At 36.1% G+C, this 26,845-nt stretch overlaps 1 protein-coding gene across 3 annotated transcripts in view; it reads left to right on the top strand.

The window, feature by feature from the left end:
* The first annotated feature begins 1,509 nt into the window (after positions 1–1,509).
* Positions 1,510–26,845, top strand: part of Sec22a (SEC22 homolog A, vesicle trafficking protein) — a 73,100-nt gene continuing 47,764 nt past the window's right edge. Inside the window, exons 1-4 of one of the 3 annotated variants that reach the window (XM_047565570.1) lie at positions 1,510–1,623; positions 9,468–9,666; positions 19,448–19,611; positions 20,700–20,894. In XM_047565570.1, the coding sequence (XP_047421526.1) occupies positions 9,485–9,666; positions 19,448–19,611; positions 20,700–20,894 (541 nt within the window). In that variant the 5' untranslated portion in view covers positions 1,510–1,623; positions 9,468–9,484. Of the gene's footprint in view, positions 1,624–1,733; positions 1,794–9,467; positions 9,667–19,447; positions 19,612–20,699; positions 20,895–26,845 lie in introns of those variants that run through there. The other 2 variants (XM_047565572.1, XM_047565571.1) reach the window with 2 other exon arrangements.

Here is a 26,845-nt window from a genome sequence, read left to right as displayed (position 1 = left end):
TTTTTTTGTTCCTTCCTGGCAAACCAATTCATTACATTCCTTGGATTCCACATCCAGTTTATAGATATCTTGAAATTATCCACATTTTTCTGTTTCTACTGCCATTATCCTACTCTAAGTCACCATGATCTGTGACCTTGATCAATGCAACTGCCTCCGAACTGGTCTTCCAGTAACCCTTTTTGCCCTCTTCCACCCTGTCTCCCACAAAGAGTCAAGTGTGCTTTTAAAAATGTAAATTAGATCCTACTTAACAGTCTTTATTAGCTTCCCGTTCACCTGAGGATACCTTCCAAATTACAGTCTGAAATATATAGTATGGTCAATAAGAGCCAGCATGATCTAACTCCTGCTTCGACTCAGCCCAAACTTCTCCTTGCCACACTCAACCACACAACTTTTTTTCTATTCCTAGAACATTCCAAGTTCTTTCAGTCCTGACTAGCATGGTTTCCTTGACCTATGAGGTTCTTTAATATTTCTGGAGCATTAAAGGCAGTTAATTCAGAGGGCTTTTCGTAGACAGTCCAAAATTAATCTCTCATTACACCTTTAATTTTTCTTCATGAATGAATTTATGGCATTTGCATAAGTGAATGGAACTGAAGACTATCATGCTAAGTAAGATAAACCAATCCCCCAAAGACCAAAGGTCAAATGTTTTCTCTGATAAGTGGATGCTAACACACAATAAGGGGTCAGGAAGAATAGAAGTTCATTGGATTAGACAAAGGAGAATAAAGAGAACGGAGGAAGATGGACTAGGAAAGACAGTAGAATGAATCAGACATAACTTTCTTATGTTCATATATGAATACAAGACCAATGAAACTCCACATTATGTATAACCACAAAAATGGGAAGTTATACTTCATGTATGTCAAAATACACTCTACTGTCATACATTTTTTAAAAGAACAAATAAAAAATTTTTCTTCCTAATACTGATCACAATTTATATGATGTAACAATTTGTTTTAATGTCTCTTATTCCTACGACATCTTAAATTCCATCTAATACTATGTTCTCTCCTGTAACCAAAGTCTAACAAGATGTTTGTCGCCTCTTAGACTCTCAGTGAATGCTTGTTTAATAATGCATAGCCACGTGAGGTCTGGAAGGGGCCATAGAGCCAGCATCTGGCACTTCTTTGCCATGGTTAGCTTCCTTCCTGTGTCAGGTGGTAAATGGGGAAAGGTTCTTTTCTTGCTCATCCAGAAGGTAATTTTCTTCTTGTTCCTCGTATAAGCTTTTGTTTTAGGTTCACGCGTGAGAAACAAACTGCCTCTAGATATAGGCCGGCGGGGAAGATTAGCTTTGTTTCTGAGGGATAGCATAGTTCTGCTCCCATAGGCTTAGGCAATCTCCCGGCGCCGGTGCACGAGAGGCTGCCAATCTCTCCGGGAGCGGGCGGGACTAAGGCGGATCCCGGAAGCGGGCGGGTCGGCGAGTGCTTCCCACGGAATCTGATTGGCCGGGGCGAGCCGAGGGAGCGGGGGTGGGGTTTAACTCCGCCGGCGCCAGCCACGTTGGACGCGGGATTGCCCTGTGGAGAGGCCACTCCCGGCCCCACAATGCACTGCGTGGCGCGTCACTCGGAGCTGCGGGTCCTGGCTCGACAGGTACTGCCCGGCCCCTTCTAGTCCTTTTCTCTAGCTACACAGGATTGCTCGGATCCCTGGCCGTCGGCTCCCCCAGTTTTCTTTCTTCCACCCGGGCCTGTCTCGGGCAGGAACCGAATCCGTGCCACGCGGTGCGAGCCGGGTGTCCCTAGGGTGGCGGAGCTCTGGAGGTGTGGGCATGCAGGGACCCTGTCCTCTCTGCGCCTTGGGTCTGTGGGCCGCGCGGGCGGCGGTTGCTCCTCGGCGGGCCTGCCCCGGACAGCCAGGGTAGAGTCTTCAAGGGGAAAGACAGTCGCCCTGTGCTGTCAGCAGGTGATGGTAGGGACTCCCTTGGCCTCAGATGTCTAGCACATATAGGCTGTTAGGTGGCCCGAGAGGGCTCGAGGTGGCATTTCCTATTTCTATTAGGCAGGCTAGGACTTGAACCGGTGGCTTACTTTTCGTTTTGTGGAAATTGAATGAGTTTTGAGCCCAAAGATTTGCCCATGTTGGCTCCCGGAAACCCCTTGAGGCCTTGTTAATGGCACTTTGAGAACGATATGGCAGACCTGAGCAGTTGGTTCCATGAGTGGAGGTGTCTGAAATTGAAGGCCGAGTTAGAGCTGGTTTGAATCTCTCTGTCAGTGAAAACAGCTTTAGACCTTTCTCCTGCTGCTTAGTCTCCTGGATCATCCACCTGGGCAGAGAAGCGCTTCAGAACCATCCCCTCCTGTACCTATTCAGATACGGCAAAGCCCAGCCCAGAGCCAAATCCTCAGCTACTACACTGGACGGGATAACAGCTGATAGGTAGCACAACCGCTTCTTAAAACTATGAATCACATTCCATGTTAGTGGTATTTGCCCATATACCAAGATTGTAAGCAATAGGCAGTACCTAAACTCTACCTACAGTATCTACACTTTCTTGTACATTGTTTAGAATTTGAATCTGACACCTGTCACCATGCCCTAAGTTGGTGGGACATCTGGACGTCTTCTATGCTGAGAATGATCACATCAGTTTAGTGGGGTTTTTTTGTTCATTTGTTTTTGTCATTGTTGTTTTTGTTGTGTGACTGATTAAAATTTAAGTATTTTATGCTGGTGTATGAAAGAAACCTAGAAGTACCTATGACTATCCTCTCCATGTAAGAAGTTTCGATATGTTTAGGAGTAATGTCTCAGAGTTGTGAGAATTAGTCATAAACTTAAGCCCTTACGTAATAGTATAGGGATGGAAAAAAAAATGCGTAACCTTTCTGGGTTGAGTTTCCTCAGAGGTAAAATAGAACTAATAATGCCCACCTTACAGGTTATTGGAAGGCTTAAATGAGGTAACATGTACAAAGTGTCTAGTTCATAGAAGGTAAAAAGTAAGTAGTAAGAATAGCAAATACATAATATAGTACTTTTAGTATTTTACAAGGCAATGTCAGGTGCTTTACGTGATCCTTTGCGGTAGATATTGTTAATACCTTTAAGAAAGCCCTGTGGGGCTGGGGTTGTGGCTCAGTGGTAGAGCGCTTGCCTCGCATGTGTGAGGCACTGGGTACAATTCTCAGCGCTGCATATAGATGAATGAATAAAATAAAGGTCCATTGACAACTTAAAAAAATGTTGAAAAAAAAATAAAAAAAGAAAGCTGTATGAGGTAGACTATCAGCTTACAGGTGAGGTGACTATCAGCTTAAAGGTGAAGATTGCCCAAGGTTACATGGCTGGTGTGTGGTGGAGCCTGAATTTGAACCTGAGCAGTTTGACTCCAGAACCTGACTTTTTAACTACCGTGTTGTACTGCCTTTTAAAGAAGGTATAAGCTGTTATTTTATTATTATTATAAAATGAGCAGTTAGGTTCTTTGTTTTTTCTTTTCTTTCCTTTTCTTTTTTGGTCCCTTGTTGGTTTGGTGGAGACTGATAAAGCACAGTAATGTAGAGATGTAAGAAACTTAGGTTAAGTACCATTTCTGCCACGTGCTAGCACTTGGTAAAGTGAGCTGCTGTTTTGTCATCTATAAAATGGAGGTTATGCCTGTGTGTCTGTGAACTGTGTGGAGCTACACAAATGTTGGGTGTGGACACATTTGCTCATATATTGGATCCCTTGTTACCAGATGTGGGTATAATCTGTGTAGAGCCTAAGGTCTTATACACACTGTACAGTGCAAGCACTTGTAATAGCATCAAAGACTGCTTGTGAGGTAGGGGAACAGGCAAAGCACAAAATAAATCCTGATACCTAAGTACTTTTCCCTTTCCCTCTTTTTATTCAATCTGCTCCCACCCTGTGTATCACGGTTAATATAGCTAATTAAGTTAAGTCAGTCTGCCCATCCTGTGCATCACAATTATGTAGTCAATCCCCACATTAAACCTTCTTAATTCCACTGATTTCAGATAGTACTTTTTTTGGTTAAGAAAACCAGTGAAGAACCAGCAGACCTAAGAAAAGCAAAAGGTTACAACAGTTTCATGGGGAGCTTTGAGAGCAGGAGTAGTTTTTATTTTATCAGAGCCATAGATAAATTGTTAAGCCACACTTAACAAAGAAAATATTACATCTGCTGTTAGATACCAGAAAATTCATATGCTATCTTGAGTAGTCAACTAGGAATTAAACCCAAGGGCACTTAACCACAGAGCCACATCCCCAGTTCTTTTGTTTGTTTAATTTTGAGACAGGGTCTCAGTAGATTGTTTACAGTCTTGCTAAGTTGCTGAGGCTGGCTTCAAACCTGTGATCCTCCTGCCTCAGCTGCCTGAGCTGCTGGGATTATAGGCATGTGCCACTGCACCTGATTCAGCTAGTACTGAATAAATTAATGTGTACCATGTTACTGTGTCTCAGACTTTGGTACCATCACATACATAAGATAATTGAATAAGCAGATGGACATTCAAAAAATAATTCTCCAAAAATTTTCACACATGCATATTTAAATGAAACAAAAACACTTCTTCTTTATTTCAATTTAAATAGGGAGAAAAACCTGATGTCTTAAAACTGATTTCACAGTATTGTTAAAAGTCACTTGAAAGACTAATATTTGGTAAATATAGTATTAGTACAGGTGGGATGCAGATAAGGTAAAGTATTCCGAAAGTGTTGCTTAGGTGACTAAAATTTGGTAAATGATGAACTAAAATTATGAGTGATCCTTGTATAAATTTTTTTTTCTTAATTTTTAAAGAGGCAGTGAGGATTGGGGGTGTAACTCAACAGTAGCCCTGGGTTTGAGCCTTAGTATCAGAAAGCAAAATAAAGCAAAACTCCAAACTACTCCTATGTTGGGTTTTGATGCTTGTTGAGCAATGCCTTCCTGATACTTTGGGTCTTTAATCATTACCTCATAAGCTGAAGGAGAGGAGTCGGCATTTTGTAATCCTGGGATGGTTGCAAACCATTTAGTTGTTTGGCATGTAGAAGTTTATTTTCCCCAGCCTTTATACTTCTACACATAGTCTAATTTGGGCTTTTCCTTCCAATAGTTGCTGTTGGGGAAAGGAAGGGAAATAAAGTTGACTACTCAAGATAGCATATGTGTTTTCTGGTATCTAAAGGCAGATGTAATATTTTTCTTCGTTAAGTGTAGCTTAACAATTTATCTATGGCCCTGATAAAATAAAAACTACTACCGCTCTCAAATCTCCCCATGCAATTGTTGTAACCTTTTGCTTTTCATAGTTCTGCTGGATCTTCATTGGTTTTCTTAACCATGACTCTCCCTGGACTCTAACCCTAGCTTGGCCTTGATATGAGCAGATTCCTTTTACTACTAGCATAGTTCAAATAAAATTGGAGTTTTGGTTTTGTTTGTTTAAAAATAAACCACGGTAAGAATTCAAAGGGAAGAAGTGGGTGGTATGTTTATTGAGTTGATAGAGAAGATACTGCTGTTTATCCTAAGGTAACTGGAGTCTGTACAAATTAGTTAAGCCTGATATTGTTCCTTGGACATCCCAGTTTCTTCCTTTCTTTTTCTTTTTCTCTTTCTTTTTTTCTAGTCTGAGTTGAACCCAGGATCACTTCACCATTAAGCTATAAACCTAGCCTCTTTTATTTTTTATTTTCAGAGAGGACCTAAGTTGCTGAGGCTAACCTTGATCTTATAAATTCTCCTGCTTTAGCCTTCCCATTTGCTGGGGTAATGGACATGGGCCATCATATTCAGCATCATCCCAGTTCCTTTAGTTTCCTTAAATTCAGCTGTTTGGATACTAGATCAAATTACTCTGGGAGGAAGAGATTTAATTTTTCTCCTCAGGAAAAATTTTCTCTCACTGATAAATGAAAATGGTCCTTTAAAAACCTTAAGAATTTTGGCAGGGAATAGAACTACTACGTTCTGCTTTCAGTTACCTACCCAAAGTGTGTATTAGAAATATCTGAAATGCAAGATTAAGTAAAAATTTCCATTTAATAAACTGGTGGTCAGTAAAGTCTGTGTTATATTTGAACTTTTCACTTGAACCTCTCTATTTTGGAGATGTTTATTTTATTTTTTTATTATTTGTTCATTTAGTTATATATGACAGCAGAATGCATTTTGATTCATTGTATACAAATGGAGTACAACTTTTCATATCTCTGGTTATACGCGATGTAGAGTCACAACATTCATGTAATCATACATGTACACAGGGTAATGATGTCTGCCTCATTCCACCATCTTTCTCATCCCCTGCCCGCTCCCGTCCCCACATTCCCCTCTGTACAATCCAAAGTTCCTCCATTCTTCTTTTACCCCCCATTGACCTCCCTGTTGTATATCAGCTTCCATTTATCAGAGAAAACATTTGGCCTTTGGTTTTATGGGATTAGCTTATCTCACTTAGCATGATATTTTCCATCTTCATCCATTTACCTGCAAATGCTATAATTTTATGCTTCTTTAAGACTAATATTCCATTGCATATATATATACCACAATTTCTTTATCCTTTCATCTATTGACGGGCGTCTAGGTTGGTTCCACAATTTAGCTATTGTGAATTGAGCTGCTATAAACATTGATGTGGCTGTGTCACTGTGGTATCCTGATTTTAAATCCTTTGGATATAGGCCAAGGAGTGGGATAACTGGGTCAAATGGTAGTTCCATTCCATGTTTTCTAAGGAATCTCCATACTGCTTCCCAGAGTGACTGCACCAATTTGCAATCCCACCAGCAATGTATGAGTGTACCTTTTTGTGGGCATGTTTCTTGATAGTAGGAATTATGTATTCCTAATCCCTAGCATACAGTAGATACTTAGTGAGTACTTATTCAGTGAATGGAATTTACAAATTGATAAGAACAAGTTTTCTCAGTCTGTTTTAAGAATGAATCATATCTTTCGGTCTTCCAAGTCATTAAGAAAAAAAAAAAAGAGTAATTTAGAAGACTGAAATTTGGCAATCTGTTAATAAATCTCCTAATACTTCTGTTAGGACTTTAGAAAGGTCAGGCATAAAAGATAAGGTATTTTCCTCCTTTCTTATACTTAGGCTAAATGTTACAATTATGGTTTAATAAATGTTATATTTTAAAAGCTGCATTCATTGTATAGATCATTCAAATCTTCCGGGATCACATCTCTCTTTTAGGGATTTAACACAGGGCACTCTTCCACCGTGTTACATTCTCAGTCTTTTTTCTTTTTCTTTTGATACAGGGTAAATGGTCTTGCTAAGTTGCTTAGCGCCTCTCTAAGTTGCTGAGGCTGGCCTCAAACTTGCCATTCTCTTGCCTCAGTCTCCCAAGTTGCTACGATTAAAGGCATGTGCCACCTTGCCTGGCCTGGCTCTCTTGATACTTTTAAGAGAAGGAAGAAACTGGACAACTGGGGGAAAATGCTGATTTCGATATGTAACACTAGGGCTTTAGTTCGAATTTCATTTTAGTAAAAAGTTAGGTTTTATTTGTTGCTGTTTTTTTTCCTCATAAATTATTGTAGGAGAAAAACATTAAAGGGTAATGAAATATTAATACCTAGAGATTATTCCTCTTTCCTCATGAAAAGAGAGAAGAAAGTAGTAAATTTAATGCATTACCTTTATTGGGTTAATTCTTCTTGTCAGATGTTACCACTGTGGACAGGGCAGTCAAATTTGGACTTCCTATAGCAATGAAACTAGTAACTCCTGATTTCTAAACTATACCACTTGGTTTTCTGTTCATATTTTGATGTGTTGCTGTTTTTTTCACTTTTGGAATGGGATAGTATTGACCTATCTGAAATGGACAGGTAAAGATTTATTTAGACTATGAGATACAATATCTCTGAAAAAATATCTGAAATTGTAATCACATTTTTGACTTTTTACCACGTGCCTCTACTGCTGGTAAAGAAGCACTTAGTGACACTGCACTCGGATGGCCTGCCAAAGAAGTTATCACTTAATCTCAGCTGATAGACATATTTTAATTCAGTGATTTTTTTTTTCATTCATAATGTTAGACATGAAATGACTTTAGATTTTGGTGCAGTTTTCTTCTTCCATCTCTAATCAAGGAAGATATAGCTAACATAGAAATACCAACAAATAAATAAAGGTTAAGAAAAGAATGAGCAGGTTTCAACTGGGCTTTTGTCTTTTAAAATTTAGGAGTTTCTTTTTCTTTTGCCAAAATGAAATTTAAGCAGGACAGTCTGGGAAAGGATAGTTTGATTGATAGATTAAATGAGGCATGTGATGATACTTCCCAAGCGTATGTTAAGTATATTTCAGCAATTTTCAAATTATGGTCCTTAAGAAGAATAGTAATCACCTTGGGAATTAGTTAAAATTGAAGATTCTCAAATCCCACCCCACAATCAATGATCAGAATTTTGGGGGGTAGGCCTAGAAATCTATATAACTAGGCTTCCAAGTTCTTATACAAGCTAAAGTTTGAGAACTACAATGTGTTTCATCAAAATTTGTTTACCCAATTTCTTTCAGACCCAGACCTGTGAAATGCTTTATCTGTTTTTGTAAAGCATGACCTGAATCCAATAAAAGAGATTTATGATTTACTTCTTGGTAAAAAGGATTGAGAACATGAAAAAAGCTTTAGGATTTATATTAAATAAAAATTATTTTTCTGATTCTAAAGGTAACATATGCCCCTTGTAGAATTTTATCAGTATTTAGAAAATTATAGAACAAATCCCCATAATACTCTTTCCTGGAGAGCATTATTCTGATTTTGGCATCTTTCCTGTATCTCTCTTCATTTCCCCTTCCCTTTTCCTTTGTCTTTGTGAAGAAAAAAAATACAGTTTTTAATCCTGCTTTTTTTTTCTTTATTTAATATATCAGTGTTTTACCACATTAGCAAACTTTTTTTCACAAACAGTAACTTTTAGTTACTGTACTACATTTTGTTATGTGTGTATCCTATAATTTACTTAACCATTACCTTGTAAAATTTTAGGTTGTTTTCAGTTATTTGAGTGGAAGAATGTCTTTGTTTCTCTGATTATTTTCCTCAGGATAGGTTATATATTTAAATTTATTGAGGTCAAAAGGTATAAATGGTTTAAAACTCTTGTCAAAAATTGCCAAATTGTTTTCAGAATGATATTTATGCCAGTTTTTTCTTTAACTTGTACTTATGAGAATGCCAGACAGAAGGAATAATTAATTTTTAGAAAACATATTTGTTAAGTAAAGTGTAATATATCATTATTTTAATTGTTATTCCTTTCTTTTTCTTTTTCTTTTTCTTTTCTCAGTGCTGGGGATTGAACCCAGGGCCTCACACATGCTAGGCAAGTGCTGGACTATATCCCTAGTGCTAATTAGCATTCTGTGATTACTAGTGAGTCCAATACTTTTGCATATGTTTGTCAGATGACTCTAATTTTTATCTAACCCAGGTTGTTCATTTTGTTTTAGGTCTTCTGGTGGTTGAAATGTCTGTGATTTTGTCTGCGTCAGTCATCCGTGTCAGAGATGGACTGCCACTTTCTGCTTCTACTGATTACGAACAAAGCACAGGAATGCAGGAGTGCAGAAAGTATTTTAAAGCGCTCTCAAGGAAACTTGCTCAACTTCCTGATAGATGTACACTGAAAACCGGACATTATAACATTAAGTAAGACTTCACTTTGTTTCATTAGAATCACTTGCCTAGCGGTTGTCATTTTAATGAAGTTTAAGTGGTCAAAATAGAAATTAGGGTTTGATTAGTTTAGAAAAACTTGTTCTGGGCAACAATCATATTGTTCTCAAGTTATACTAAATGGTAGCCATCGCGGCGTCACATCATCATTCTTCCAGCAGCCATATTAGTGAGCTTTTTATGATTTTTCTTATCTTCCCTAGTATAAGCAAATGGCATGATGCATGAAGATGTTTTTTGAATGAGTTTAGGAGTGGGATAAATCAGCAGAAGTCTAATCTGAACAAATCCAAGAATACAGTTCCAAGGTTTCCAAAGATAGGTTGCATGACTTTTACAACCATGCACAGAAAAACCTCTATGTATGTTGTTTTTATAGCCACACTTTCAAAAAGGATTGAAAAACAAGTTCCTGACAAAGAACTAGTTGCTGATAAGACTCTGGATTTTATATATTTTCTATCATTGATGAGTCTTGGTTTCTAGTTTATTGAGATTTTCATAGTATATGACAATGAATTTAGTCTGAAATATATAAAACTGGCAATTTATTTGTTACCCAACTTTTAAAATTCTCAGGGCAACTACCTACCAGGAGTTTGCCAGTACTCATGGAATCTGTAGTAGCAACATTGTGGCACAGCCTGAAACTGCCATAGGCTATTCCTCTTGTCTGATGGCCACAGTAATTGCCTCTTATTCCTCTAAAGGCTAGTTTATAGCCTTCTTCTTTTGAATTGCTTTCTTCCTCCTTTCTTTTTTTTTTTGGTGCTGGGGATCGAACCCAGGGCCTTGTGCTTGCAAGGCAAGCACTCTACCAACTGAGCTATCTCCCCAGCCCTTTCTTCCTCCTTCTAATGTTAACATTTCTCTTATGATCTCATTCCCTTCACAGTTTGCATATAGAACTTGTTTGTTTTTTGTCATTTGTTAAATTTTATTTTTAAAATTCTCTATTTGCTGTAACTAGGTTGTAGCTCATTGAGGAAATTGATCTGCCACGGCCTATACTATCTTTAATCCCTTATCTTTTAGCATCATGGCTTTCAAATTTCTATAGAAATTGAGGTACCATAGTAACAAAATGTATATTTATATGCTCAATCAGATGATACCTCATATTAGATTCTGCTTGTCATGACAGGAAAAGACCAGAATTTTAAGAGAGAAAAAATAGGGGAATTAGTAACATTTACGGTTAAGAACTTTCCTTTAATATTCTTCTCTTGTGTGTTGGGAAAATGATTTATTTCATCTGTCTGTAGGGGCTGGGCACTTCACTTCAGCTAGTGGCACACAATCCCTGGAGCATGGCTTTTGCTAGCATAGTGTCTTGCTCAGTGTCATGGTAGCTGCTAAATGAGGGATGGTTATTTCAGGAGTTTGACAGTGTTCAGAGTGCCATGGAATTAAGTCTTCATTTTCTCCAAAAGGTTTCAACTTTGGAGAAATCTTATTGATTGGTCAGGGTAGGGTAGAGTGTAGGGGTATCCATTTTTGTGATTTCTTTTCACATTCCATGGCAATTTTACAATTCTGTCTACATGAAATTTTAAGGAACTCATCTGTTTCTTAGGTTGAGGGATACTTTCCTGAAGTTGTAAAAAATATTTAGTGAATAAACTTAGGTCATTGCTTAAAAAACAAAGGCTAATGCAATAATGATAAATGTATGAAAATTAAGTTGTGTCACCTGAGGTCTTAAAACTTTGTGATTGACTTGGGGGATTTGAAAATGATAGTGTACATTTTGAGATATCTTTTAACATTGAGACATTGACTTTATGAAAAGACAAATACCATTTGGGAGGTCAGTCATACCCTATTGTGAAATTTAGTGTAAGAAATATAATTTCTTAATTCTTTCATTGCCTGTTCACTTGAAGTTTGATAATGGTTGGGAACCACATAGGTTTCTCTCCTTGCCTGAGGGTTCAATTTCTTTGTATTTGTCCCCAAACTGCTACCTCCTACCAGAAATACTATTTTAAGCCTACTTGTCTTTTTTAGTTTAGTCTCTCTAGCAGGGCTTTCCTTTTACCTTTTTTTTTTTTTTTTACTGTGGTATATGTATAGAATGGAATATTATTCAGCCATAAAGAAGAATAATATTATGGCATTTGCAGATAAATGGATAGAATTGGAGAATATCATGCTAAGTGAAATAAGCCAATCCCAAAAAACCAAAGGCCGAATGTTTTCCCTGATAAGTGGATGATGATATATAATGGGGGTGCGGGGGTGAGAGAAGAATGGAGAAACTTTAGATTATATAGAGGGAAATGAGAGGGGGAATATGAAAATGGTGAAATGAGACAGACATCATTACCCTATGTACATGTGTGATTACACAAATGATATGACTCTACATCATCCACAACCATAGAAACAAAAAGATGTCCCCCATTTGTGTACAATGAACCAGAATGCAGTCTATAAAAATAAAAAAGTTATTTACTCCTTTTACCCTTTGATGATACTTTTTGATTATAGGAGTAACAACTTCAACAATAACCAAATTATTAAGTATCTACATTTACCATTAAGCTTTGCAACAATTCTGTGAATGGCTATTAAATAGAGCTCTTTCTCATTGCTAGGGGCAGACACACAAATCGTATTAGCTTAAGGGGGAAAAAAGTATTGTGTTTAGTATTTTTGCTTTTTCCCCACCTCAATTTTGATAGAATCCATATTTAGACAAAGGAGAAAGAAGCTTAAAAGACTCCTCCTCAAGGTGATACAAATTAAATATTCTGGTTGTATACATACAAGAAAATTAAAGAAAATAAGTCACTCCCCAAACTCAAACATCATTACTATCTTAGCATATTTCCTTCCAGTTTTTTTCTATGTTATGAGTGTTTTTATTTGTAGCTGAGGTTGTTCTTGATACAGTTTTATAGTTATTTTGCTTTCTAAATTAAAAATTTATAAAAGCTGTGCAGTGATTTTTCTACTATAGTTTATTTGCCCATTTCTCCATTGTTAAATATTAAACTGTATCTGCTTTGTTAGGCCACTAAAAGTAAAAATGCAGTGAGCCAAAAGAAAAAATTGTATTGTAAAAGATTGGGGTGGCAACAGTTTATCAGTGTTCATATTAGCAATCTTTCATTTCCACGGACTCTTGCTTTTTCGTATAGGTATTCACAGACTGGAAAACACTGCACAGTTAGTTCCAGGCTTACTTTTCTCCAGTTGAAAAACTACTCCCTCCATGTTTCAAGAACAGGACTTCAATTTGGCTTTGCTTGTGTCATGGCCCATTTTGGTCTAATCATTGTGGTTAAAAGGGACCAAGTACTCTTAGTAAGTCACACTCAGCCCTTTGATGGGCAGATTTTCTAAAGCTATGTAGACTAAGTGGTGGGACTAGAGGAAATTCCCCAAAGGGATGCTGGGTATTTAGTCATGATTATTGTGTTATCCCTATTTTTATAGAAAAGGCAGATGAGACTCAGGAATATTTATCCTTTAAAGTTTAAGTCTAATAAATAGTACATCTGAACTGAAGTCTTTTGGCTTTAGAATTCACATTATTCGATCAAAAAAAAAAAGGGAGTTACTGCCTTTTGCCTTTAACCCCTTTCTTGACAGCATGCATTCCTAATTATTTTCACTTATTGCGAAGAAGGAAATTAACCAGGCAATAGAAATAAGTGAAATATCCTCTCTTATTTATGTATTTATTTATTTTGAGAAATAAATGAGGAGAAGAATATATATTAAGCCTAAAGTTGGTAGGACATTGTTGCCTTGCTAGAGACTAGAACTTTGGCAGGGAGAGTTGTGGGAGGGGAATACAGACCTCCAATGGCTACCAAGCCCCTTGGGGCAAGGAGAGAATCTGTGTATCCTGCTTTCCTAATTTGTCTAATTACTTTTTTTTTCACTATTTATTATGACAAAACACATAGTTTTTCAGCACCATGTGTTAAACAGGCTCTTGTGAACTTCCCTAAGAACCTAATTATTTTTTCAGTACAGTTTCTGTGGGGAAGAGAGATCTAGGTGCAGTAAACTTTGGTAATACAGGGTTATTTGTGATCAATTGTCTGAAGGTTAGGTTTTTTCCTGGGTGGGGTGGTGGTAGGGTAGTGGGAAAGGTTGAACTATGAGATATATTAATTCTATAGGAAAGGAAATGAAGGAGGTCAAAGGCAAAATTTGCTCAACTGGTGTTTTATCCAAGCCTCTGATGGTGTAATTACCTTTGTCTCCTTAAAACTATCTCACCTTTTCCTTTAGCATTCTTTTAGAAGTTGCTGTTGCCTGGCATATTGCATATTAATGCTTGTTTTGTATTTAATGAGGTTTAAATGGCTTTTTTATTCATGGGGCACTTTTGTGTATGCTTGATATGACTGGTCATCATTAGAGGGTAATTGCAAGTTGGGCATATAAAAGGAAAGTGAGAAAACACAGAGCTTCTAGCTTACGCTGAACATGGCAGATATCCAGTGTTACCGAGTTCCCTTTCTGGTTCTCATCTCCTCATTGTCCCGTTGACAAATAACAAAGTCATTGGTTTTCAACTTATTTCCTGTTGGACATTTTTGGTGTTAATAAAAACCGTAAGACATGCTCACTTTCATAAATATCAACCCTTTTTATTTAATATTTAAAAGTTTATAAATATTTTAGTGGAATTCAGTGTGGAAGAAATAATTTTCTGAGCAGTTTTAATAGTAGATTAGAGGTGGCACATCCTACTGGAGAATGTGCACCCAGGAAAACTGTTCAGTGGGCAAATGTGGCCACAAAGGATAAACAGATAAACAAAGGAGCTTGCCTTTGACATCAAAGATTTAGAGTAGAATGCTAGACCTGTGCCAGGTGTTCTGTGATATGTTGAGAGGAAGATCATTGTTTTTGCTAAGTATTAGTTTGGTGTAACAGGCCAGAATTATACTGGTAATGTCAATGTTTAATTGGCGATGTTTCTTTGACAATCTGTATATAAAATTAGTTATCAGAAAAGTTTAATGTCTAAAACCATTTATTAGTTTTGTTGGACTTTTAGGAATCATTTGTGATATGACTCGGACATTTGATAGAATTAGTTGCTTAACAAAGTGATTGGAAGGGGTAAATCCCCCTGTCTAGAGGTTGGACTTCTACCAACCACACTTGTTCAGTACACACTTGCTCCTGGAAGGATGTAAAGAAGCAATGTAGGTGTCTGGAAAGGGAACCAAAGATGTTATGAGATTGGATACATTTCTTGGCCATAAGAAAGGCAGTAGCTAGAAAGGCCAACCCCACTAGCACTGAAGCCGAGAAGTTCAAGGGAATTAAAAAAAAAAAAAAAATTAAAGAAATTAAAGTAGGAAGAAAAAGATGGCAATTTAAAAAATTATACTTAAGTTAGAGAAAAGAGGAATGTATGTATGTACACGTGCATACACACATGTGCAGTGCATGCACATGCATAAGGAGTAATAGTGATAAAGGGAGAGAAGAGGTCTGCTAGAACTGTGAGGCCATCTGGGAGTACTTACTGCAGAGGTGAGTAAATCTACAAGGAACACTCCTTGCTTAGGATATGTTGAAGAGTCACTGACCTGGACCCTGAAACCTTCTGGGGAACAGTGACCAGAAGAGCAGGTGAAATAGTACTCTATTCTGTCATTTTTCTAGTGTTTATTGAGCTTCATATTTATGTAAATACCATGGATTGTACAATATGTGCTTGATATGTTCAAGGATTTAGTGGGTATATAAGTAAGTTTTGCCATTTTTGTACTCTATTAATTCAGTAATTTACTGAGCACTTATTGTATACTAGTACGGAATACTCTAGGTGCTAACAACACACTGGTGAACAAAACAGAAATCATCCTGCTTTCATGGAGCATATTTATTAGAGAGACATTGCAACAAAAACACATGCATATACAATTACAGTTCAGGAATAATAACAGCTACAGTGCTCTAACCATCAGGGCAGGATCAGTTTAGATTTTGTGCTCTGAGGACTTGTAAAAGTAAAGGGTGAGTTGGAGTTAACCAGGTCAGAATTTGAGGCTAGTGGAGATGGAATTGGGAGCATCACAAGTACAGATTGCAAAGTTCTGAATGCTCCTTAGGCTGGGAGTGGCAGTGCCTGTAGTGACTTTAGACTACTTCAAAAGTAGTCCTCAGCTGGGTGCAGTGGCATATGCCTGTAATCCAGCAACTCAGAGACTGAGGCAGGAGAACCACAAGTTAGAGAGAGACCCTGTCTCAATATAAAAAATAAAAAGGGCTGGGGATATAGGTCAGTGGTAGAGTGCCCCTGGGTTCAATCCCCAGTATTGAAGAAAAAAAGTACAATCTGTCCTAGTAATGGTTGCAAAGCTGGTTTTTCTAGTTTGTTTTGTTTTTGCTTATTACAAGTGTAAATCAACTGAGCCAGTATATGCTTTTGGAAACTTTCTTTTCATTCAAAGAAAGCATTATAAGGCTGAATTTACTGTGGAAAACCATAATAATGTACAATACCATATAGCCTTTTCAGAGAGTATAATGCAATTATAGTAAAATAAAGACTTCCTGTAAACGCTAACAATTTTTAAAAAGTAGGATTTCCTTTATTTCACATACAATTCTCTAGTTAAATTTAGCACAAGCAAAATAAATCATTGGATAAACTGTCAGGTAACTATCTGTGGCTTCCTGTCATCAATGTGGAAAAATGAGGTCCCAAAATTTCAGTCATATTACTGAGCATAATGATATAACTTCTATTTGGTAGTCCAGAGTGTATGGGAGCAATCACCAATTGTGTTCAAGTTATTCAGTTTATTGTGGTATATTTGAAGACTAATGATATATCAAGGAATTTCGATAATGACAGTGAAGATTTTGGGAGGAAGAGAAAATCACTTTGGAAACCTGTATTTGGTATTCCTGTATTTTTTATTTAAATATTAATTTGTAGAAAAATTATGAAAAGTTTATGACTAATTTTTTGATTATGATCTTTGAGAAGAGATGCAGTTGACTTTGTGAATATTACATATATACATATAGTAAACTCAAACAAAAGCTTCATGAAACAATATCCAAATATTTTGTAAAATTCTATTCTCATTTTTTCTTAAAGAAAATGAAATAGAAAATATCACTTACTAAACTACTTTTGTGACTTGCAAATGGGTTGCGGCTTGTATTTTACCTACTAATGGGCCACAACTTATATTTTGAAAAACACTGAGAAAATTATTGTATTAAGTGTAATTTCAGAAAGGAACTCCAGGTTACTCTAGAAGCATAAGATCAGAACAATTTTACCACTACTATATACCACATCATTATTAATAATTAAGTGCTACTCTTACATCTTTTTTTTTTTTTTTTCTTTTTTGGTACTGGGATTTGGACCCAGGGGTGTTTAGCCTCTGAGCCACATCTCCAGCTGTATTTATGTTTTATTTTGAGACAGGGTGTCACTAAGTTGCTTAGGGCCTCTAAGTTGCTGAGGCTAACTTTGAACTTGAAATCCTCCGGTCTCAACCTCCTGAGCCACTGGGATTACAGGCACGCGCTACCGCGCCTGTCCTTACATCATTTGACTGCCTGAGATGATCTTTTATTAAAAATCGTTCACACCCACACATGCAAAGGCACAGTTATTTACCTGAATATGTATAGCCTCTCAGTAGAAAGATATATAAGAAGTTAATAATCATGGATTACCTGAGAGAAGGAGAGCTGGGTATCTCTGAACAAAGAAAGGGATACAATATTTTAATCCAGTGTTCCTTTTCATTTTGATTCCTTTTAAATTTGAATCATGTAAACATATTTACTTCAGAGATTAAATTTGAAGATAATAAATCATGCACTTATATTATTAGGCAGAAAGTGTGTGTAAGTGCTTCAGTGTGGATCAGGATTGGAGTAAAGATCTGTCATAGGTGGGCAATGCATGGCAGACAAGTGGGGAGTGACAGCCTGCTTGCTGTGTTTACCATCCCTGATTTAGAGTAGTTGTGTTGACAATACTATAAAAGGGTATTTAAGTGTCTTAATAAAAAGGATTAATTTGTATTTTACTTATTTATTATGGGGGGATGGAATAAACTATATTCTAGATTTTTTTCAATATAACATGGCTAATTTAAATGTTTCACTGCTTAAAGTAGAATTTTTAAAGATTTTAATTTATTTAGAAATAAATTCAGTCTTACAGAAAAGTAATATGAATAAGAAAATAATAATGAATAAAAATACAGATAATACCTATTTCCAGATTCATCTTTTATTAATATTTTACCTACCTTTTTATCCATCTCATTTGTTTTTTTCTGAACCATTTGAGAGAAACTTAAAAATACCATGCCCTTTTCTTCTTAACAATTTCAATGTGTATTTTCTAAGATTAGGGATTTTTTTTTTTTTTTTTTTTTTTTTTTTTGCAGTACTAGGGATCGAACTCAGGGCCTTGTGCTTGCAAGGCAAGCACTCTACCAGCTGAGCTATCTCCCCAGCCCGATTAGGGATATTTTTTAACTATTATAGTGATAAACTGTAGTAAAATTAATATTGTTAACATACTTTAATCTACTATCTGATTTCCAATTTTGTCAATTGACCCCAGAAATGTCCTGTGTAGCATTTTACCCCCTCTTCGGCATAGGATGCACACTAGGGCTAGGTATTACATTTAGTTGTCATAGCTCTTTAGACTCCTTTGATTGAAAACATTTTCACAATTTTTATTTCTTTTTTACAACATTGAGATTTTAAAGAATATACCTTGTCCTTTGAAAAAATAGAATGTTGGTCATTCTGCTATTTATGATTAGATTCAGATTATGCATTCTCAAAATACTACATAGGTGATATTTCTTGGGGTATCACATTTAGAGGTTTCCATGTCCACCTGCCCCTCATTAGTTATGTTAAAATACTTTGTCAATGTGTGTATAGTTTCTAAGGTGTAATATTTTTCTCTTAGAACTAATAAGTATTCTATTGGAAGACTTTTTAAAGCCATGCAAATGTACTGATGCTCATCAAAACTCCCCCCTAGTATTCCCTAACATTCATGATTGTACATGCCTGATCTAAATTTTTACTATGTTGGTTGTAAAATGGTAGTTTTCCCAATGATAACACTACCTCCTTCATTTACTAGTCAGTGTTCAGCATTCTGCTGTAAACAGGAATTTTCCTTTTCCTCCCTTTTTCGTGTTTGTTATTATTATGAACTAATAAATTCCTCTTTTTTGCCCCTCAATGATTCATAATTCATTATTGTGTAAAGGATTTGATTCTGGGGTTAGTGATTACTTCATGAGCAAATTGTGTGCAGAGTTTTGTGTTGTTTGGGTATCTTTCTGGAAATAGTTCCATAACTTTCATCAGAATCTCTTAAATAGTTCTTGACTCTGTATATTAATTTCTACTCGCTTTGTGAAGGATTAGACTTTAAGGTCTCTATAATGTTTATGTGTTTATATATCCTTTGCCCTGTTTTCTATTCTAAGTGATAAGTAACTAAAATGTTAGAACCACAGTGTGTCTCCTTCTGTAGCACATTCTATTATTTCTGTCTGCTGTTTTTAATCCACAACTTAAAATAGTATTATATTTTGGTTGCTTTATTTATTTATTTATTTATTTATGCTGGAATACATAATAAATGCTAATACCTTCATCGCCACTGTAGCAACAGTTTATGGTGTATAGAACCAGTCTTGTGAAGCAACGAATTACCTTAATTTAATTTGAAATTTTAAAACCAATGTTTTTTATACTGTAGTTTTATTAGCTCTCTGGGAGTGAGCTACATGATGTTGTGCACTGAAAATTACCCAAATGTTCTCGCCTTCTCTTTCCTGGATGAGCTTCAGAAGGAGTTCATTACTACTTATAACATGATGAAGACAAATACTGCTGTCAGACCATACTGTTTCATTGAATTTGGTAAGGGCCTGATTTTTTAACCTTTTTATTATCCTGTCTCCATCCCTTCCTAAGCAGTTTTTCATCTAATACTGGCAGGGGAGTGGGGGTAGAGGAATTTCTGCTACCTTGCTTTTGGTAGAATAATTTGGTAAATGATCTATACTTCTTACTTCATTTGGATGCCTATTTAAAAGATATTGTGTTTGAACCGTGAAGGGGATTGTGATTATTAGTCCAAGTAAGTAATCCAGAGGACAGTTTCTCAAGGAGAAATATATAAGCTACAAATTCAGAGTTTTGTGTTTATGTGATACTCTTTTATAGCCTGCTGAATGTATAACAGCGATTGGCAAACATTTGTTGTAAGGGACCAGAGAGTGCATATTTTAGACTTTAAGGGCCATACAGTCTCTGCCACAACTATTCAGCTTTATCATTGTATCTTGAAAGCAGCCATAGGCAATACATAAATGAATGAGGGTACTTAGGGTCTAATAAAACTTTATTTACAAAAATAGCAGGCTAAATTTTGGCCTGTGGGCAGTAATTTGCTCAACTCCTAATATAGAAGAAGCTGCGGTGGGGAAAGACCCCAAGGTATAAATAGTAAAAATAAAATTCTACTTAGAAGATATTTAGGAAATATCTTTTATTGTTTTTATTACATTTATTCTTTAAAACATTCTAATGGTATAAGCAATAAGTTAGAAAACAGATTTATAAAAACATGTAGCTTATAGTATATGTTCTTATTAATATTTCATGAGACAAGAATTCCTGTAAATTAAGGCTTTGGCTTAAAATTAAAGCTGTTTTTTGTTTGTAATTCCTTGCAGTGGATATAATACACTCAGGGAGTGTTAAACCCTTAATTTAATTACGATTACTAATTTCTAGAGTATAATTTTTGGAGTGAAAACTGATGACTCTGAGATATATTATTTGAAATAATATTGAAATAATATTGAAAATTCCTTGACAAATTCAATAATTTTTAATAACAAATTAAACTGTTTATCTATAAAATTTACTGTCCATAAGCATCACCTCTCAAATGATTTAATTAATAAATGACTGTAAGGAAATTTATTTTTTATTTTACATAGATAACTTCATTCAGAGGACCAAGCAGCGATATAATAATCCCAGGTCTCTTTCAACAAAGATAAATCTGTCTGACATGCAGATGGAGATCAAGCTGAGGCCCCCTTATCAAATTCCTATGTGTGAACTGGGGTCAGCCAATGGAGTCACATCTGCATTTTCTGTTGACTATAAAGGTGCTGGTAAGATTTCTTCTGGTGAGTTCTCAATCTCAATTATTTCATTAAATTTTTATTTTTTGAAAATAAGAACAGAAGAACTTTTGAAAATGAATTACTTTGTTCTAGTATTTTAAATCAAATCCATGAGAGAATATAGAAGTTCAAAGCAACCCTTTCTCCTGATTATTTATAAAGCTACCAGATATGTGACTAATCAGGAAAATACTTTCAAATGACAGTCTTAGAGGATCTCTTTGCTAGGAAAACACTGACAGTTTTTTTTTATTTTGTGAACACATCTAGAAATGAAAAGTAGTTTTCTTATAATGTTTATTTATAGGCATGTAAAGTGATCTAAATTATGTTGAAATGGCTCCATTTAAATCAGGGTTCTTGACTACCACAGAAAATGTAAAGGTCTTAATGATCATCTACTCAAGCCTCCCTCCCAGAGAACACCACCATCCTCAGTAGTCGTGACAGGATGAAAACTTCTGCCTAAAAATGGAAATCTCATTGTTTTGTAAAGTAGTATATGCATTGTTAAACAACTTGTTAAATTCTTCCTTAATCTAAAGTTTGTTTGCCTGTAATGCCTACCAGTTTGTCTAGGTTCTATGACCTCGCTTTAGCTGAACCAGAATAGCAGTTAAATCAGCAACTCTGTGTCCTTTCCACCCTTTTAGTCTAATCTATTTCATATAAATATCCTCAGTTACTTCAGATTTTTGTCTGTGGCAGTTTGAAGTCTTCCCTGTCCTAGAAATTTCCTCTATACAGACTTTAGTTTATTAGTATTCTTTAAATGTGTGCTGAACATGACACTTTTGTTTTAATTAATACAAATGTGGTAGAAAGGAGAAACAGATTTCGCTAAATAATCTAGTCAGTCACTAAACAAGGACAAGAAATAACAAAACCTCTAAATTGCAAAGAAAGAAATAATATAATTCTATTTATATATGGTATAATCTTTTACATAGAAAATCCTGAGGAATCTGCCAAAAAAAGTCTAATAACAAGTTCAGCAAGGTTGCAGGATATAAGATTAATATACAAAAATCAATTATATGCTATACACTAACAACAAATAATTTGAAAATAAAATTAAGAAAATTCTATACACTGAAAACCATAAAACATCACTGAGGGCTGGGGACATAGCTCAGTTGGTAGAGTGCTTGCCTCACAAGCACCAGGCCTTGGGTTCAATCCCCAGCACCACAAAAAAACAACAAAACATCCTTGAAAGAAATTAAAGACCTAAATTAATGATAGGTAGTTTCAGGTTCTTGGATTAGAAGACAATATTGTTAAGATAGCTGGTAATATGTACTGGTAATTACCCATACTGATATATAGATTAATCATAATTCCAACTGTATTTTTCATAAAAAACTGATGCTAAAATTCACATCAAAATATATAGGACAGAAAATAGAACAATCTTGGGAAAGAACAAAGTTGGAGGACTCTGAGTCAAATTTCCAAACTTATTACTGAACTACAGTAATTAAGACTGTATGGTGTGGTTTAAGGATGGACATGTTGATCAGTGAAATAAAATTCAGAGTATGGAAGTAAATCCTTCCATTATGGTCAGTTCATTTTTGACAATGATGCCAAGACAGTGGTGAAAGAATAGTCTTTTCAATAAATGATGCTGGGACAACTGGATATCCACATGCAAAAGAATGAAGTTGGATTCCTACCTCCCTATATATGTGTGTATGTGCATAGAGGCAGAAAGTAGATTAGTGGTTGACAAGAGGTAGCAGTGACTAATACTACCAGTAAGCATGGGATTTACTTTTGGGGGTGATAAAAGTGTATGGAGTTAAAAGTTTTAGTATCTTTAAAAATTGTAGTATATCTGTGAGTACACTAAAATTTTATGAAATGTGTACTTTAAAGGGGTAAATTTTATTGAATGTGGATTATATTCAATTTTAAAATCATTAATAAATGAGGGGTTTATTGAAGACTTCCAGATCTAGTAGTGATCGAGTAGATAATTGAGACCAGCAGCTCCACTGCGTACGTGTACAAAAGCTGAAAGTAATGTAAATATTCTGTGGTTTACTCTAATATATAGAATTAAAAAAAATTCTTTTTAGTTATAGATGGATACAATACCTTTATTTTATTTATTTATTTTTATGTAATGCTGAGGATTAAACCCAGTGCCTCACATGTACTAGGTAAGTGCTCTTCCACTGAGCCACAGCCCCAGCCCCTAATATACAGAAGAATTTAATCAACATAATCTTCCTGGAGTCTTGAGAGATCCAAAAAGTTTACTAAGAATACTGGGATACAGAAGAGGATGGATCCCTGGGGAGATAAGCCCAATGTTTCCAGGTCTAGAGAGAGCAGGTGACAGCTACTCAGAACTAGGGAGGCAGATTTGAGCACAGGGCCCACCAAGGTGGTGAACCTTAACAGCAACCACTCAGCTGTGAACCAGGAGGACCTTGGATATCTGCACCCGGGAATATGGTTAACCGAAGTAGACAGGCTCAGTAGACAGGACTGCAGCTGTTTGGAATCATAATGTTCTCTAAAATTGGAGTGAGGTAATTATTCTGTGCTTAATGTTCCAAAGATCCTGGCAGAAGCAAATAGTTATTTTTTTGGAAGAAGATAGTTTCATAAATTTCAAATTGTGTCTTCAATAAGATATTGAAAATAGAATGCTTGGGAAACAGTCATAAATAACCAGGTACCTAGACTAGACTGTATCAACACAAACCATCAGAAATGCATAAACACACAAAAGTTCTGATTTAAAAAAGTGGAAGCCAGAAGGCAACTTGATGTCTTCTAAAGGATGACAGAAAATAACTGCAGATGTGGAATCCTGTGCTTACCAATAATCCTGTGCTTAACCAGAATGAAGTAGTAAAAGAGTAAATAGCCTTGTGTTGTTCCTATCTTGATCTTAGAGGAAGTGGTTGTGCTAATTACAGTCCTACCAATATGTATTTAATGTATCTTTTTCCTTCACATCCTTGCCAGCATTTATTATTATTTGTATTCTTTTTTTTTATTGGTACTGGGGGTTGAACCCAGGGGCACTTAGCCACTGAACCAGATGGGACCTCACTAAATTGCTGAGGCTTTCTTTGAACTCAGTCCTCCTGCTTCAGTCTTCCAAGCCACTGGCATTACAGGCTGTGCTACTGCAGTGGGTTTATTGTATTCTTGATGTTTACATTCTGATTGAAGGGAGACGAAATCTTAATATAGGGTGGTTTTTTGGGGTACTGGGGATTGAATCCAGGGTTGCTTAACCATGAGTCACATTCTCAACCCTTTTTGGTATTTTATTTAGAGACAGGGTCTTGCTGAACTGTTTAGGGACCTGCCAAAATGCTAAGGCTGGCTTTGAACTTGAGATCCTCTGGCCTCAGTCTCCCAAGCCACTGGGATAACAGACATGTGCCATCATGCCCAACTTAATGCAGCTTTGATTTGCATTTCCATAATTGCTAGAGATGTTGAATATTTTTTCATATATTTGTTGGCCATTTGTGTTTTTTTCTTGTGAGAAATTTCTGTTCTTTTGCCTTTTTTATTGATGGATTATTATTATTTTTTGATATTGAGTTTTTTTGTCTGTTCCTTTTAGATATATGTGACAGTAGAGTGAATTTTGACATACTATACATACGTGGAGTATAATTTATTCTAATTAGGATCCCATTCTTGTGGTTCTACAGCATGTGGAGTTTCAGTGGTCATGTATTCACATACGAACATGGGAAAGTTATGTCCTATTCATTCTACTGTTTCTCTTGTTTTCCATCCTCTGCCCTTCCCTTCATTCTGCTTTGTCTAATCCAATGAACTTCCATTTTTTCCCTCCCACCATGCCTTATTGTTCATTAGTATCTATATATCAGAGAGAACATTCAGCCTTTGGTTCTTTGGGATTGGCTTATTTCACTTAGCATGATAGTTTCCAGTTCAATCCATTTACTGGCAGATACCATAATTCCATTCTTCTTTATGGCTAAGTAACAGTCCATTGTGTATATATACCACATTTTCTTTACCCATTCATCTGTTAAAGAGCATGTAGGTTGGTTCCATAGCTTAGCTGTTGTGAATTGAGCTGCTATAAACATTGATGTGGCTGTATCACAGTAGTATGCTAATTTTAAGTTGTTTGGGTATATTCTGAGGAGTGGGATAATTGGATCAAATAGAGGTTCCATTCCAAGTTTTCTGAGGAAATTCTATACCAATTTCCATAGTGGTTGCACCAGTTTGCAGTCCACCAGCAATGTGTGAGTGAACCTTTTCCCCCACATCTCCGTCAACATTTATAGTTACTTGTATTCTTGGTAATTGCCATTCTGACTGGAGTGAGATGGAATCTCAGTGTGGTTTAATTTGCATTTCTTTAATTGCTAGAGATGTTGAACATTTTTTCATTTTATTTATTAACCATTCATATTTCCTGTTCTGTGAAGTGCCTATTCAGTTCCTGTGATTTTTTTTTTTTTTGTTTCGTTTTACATTTTTTGAGTTCTTTGTATATCCTGGAGATGAATGCTGTATTCGAAGTGCTGGTGGCAAAGATTTTCTCCCATTCAGTAACTCTGTCTTTATATTTTGATTGTTTCCTTTGCTGTGAAGAAGCTTTTTAGTTTGATACCATTCCATTATTGATTCTTGATTTTATTTCTTAGGCTTTAGGAGTCTTGTTGAGGAAGCTGGTTCCTAAGCCAACATGATAGAGTGTTGGGCCCACATTTTCTTCTAGGAGGTACAGGGTCTCTGGTCTAATTCCTAGGTCATTGATCCATTTGAGTTGAGTTTTGTGTAGGGTGAGAGGGTTCAATTTCATTCTACTACATATGGATTTCCAGTTTTCCCTGTACCATTTGTTGAAGAGGCTGTCTTCTCTCTAATACATATTTAACTGTATTTATGTGGGTTTGTCTCTGTGTCTTCTATTCTGTTCCATTGGTCTTCATGTCTGTTTTTGTGCCAATACCATGCTGTTTTTGTTACTATTGCTCTGTAGTATAATTTAAGTTCTGGTATTGTGATGCTTCCTTCCTGCTTTACTTTTCTTGTTGAGGATTACTTTGTCTAGTCTGGGTCTCTTATTTTTCCATATGAATGTCATGACTGCTTTTTCTATTTCTATGAAGGATGTCATTGAATTTTTTTTTATTGTAAAAAATGGGATATATGTTGTTTCTCTGTTTGTACATGGAATAAAGGCATACCATTTGTGTAATCATAAATTTACACAGGGTAATATTGTTTGATTCATTCTGTTATTTTTTCCCTCCCCCCACCCCTCCCACCCCCTTATCCCCCTATACAGTCCTTCCTTCCTACATTCTTGCCCCCCTTCCACCCACCATTATGTGTCATCATCCGCTTATCAGTGAGATCATTCGTTTTGAGATTGGCTTATCTCACTTAGCATGATATTCTCCAATTTCATCCATAATGCCATAATTTTATCATTCATATGGCTGAGTAATATTCCATTGTATATATATACCACAGTTTCTTTATCCATTCATCAATTGAAGGACATCTAGGTTGGTTCCACAATCTGGCTATTGTGAATTGAGCAGCAATGAACATTGATGTGGCTGTATCTCTGTAGTATGCTGATTTTAAGTCCTTTGGGTATAGGCCGAGGAGTGGGATAGCTGGGTCAAATGGTGATTCCATTCCAAGCTTTCTGAGGAATCTCCATACTGCTTTCCAGAGTGGCTGCACTAATTTGCAACCCCACCAGCAATGTATGAGTGTACCTTTTTCCGCACATCCTCGTCAACAACTATTGTTGCTTGTGTTCTTGATAGTCATTGAATTTTAAATAGGAATTGCATTAAATCTATATAGCACTTTTGGTAGTATGGCCATTTTGACAATATTAATTCTGTCTATCCAAGAACATTAGGTTATCTTTCCATCTTCTAAGGTCATCTTTAATTTCTTTCTTTAGTGTGCAG

This window comes from Sciurus carolinensis, chromosome 9, assembly GCF_902686445.1.
Source record: "Sciurus carolinensis chromosome 9, mSciCar1.2, whole genome shotgun sequence".
NCBI lineage: Eukaryota > Metazoa > Chordata > Mammalia > Rodentia > Sciuridae > Sciurus > Sciurus carolinensis.
The sequence above is the reverse complement of the archived record's forward strand: the minus strand, read 5'-3'. Positions and strand labels throughout refer to the sequence as shown.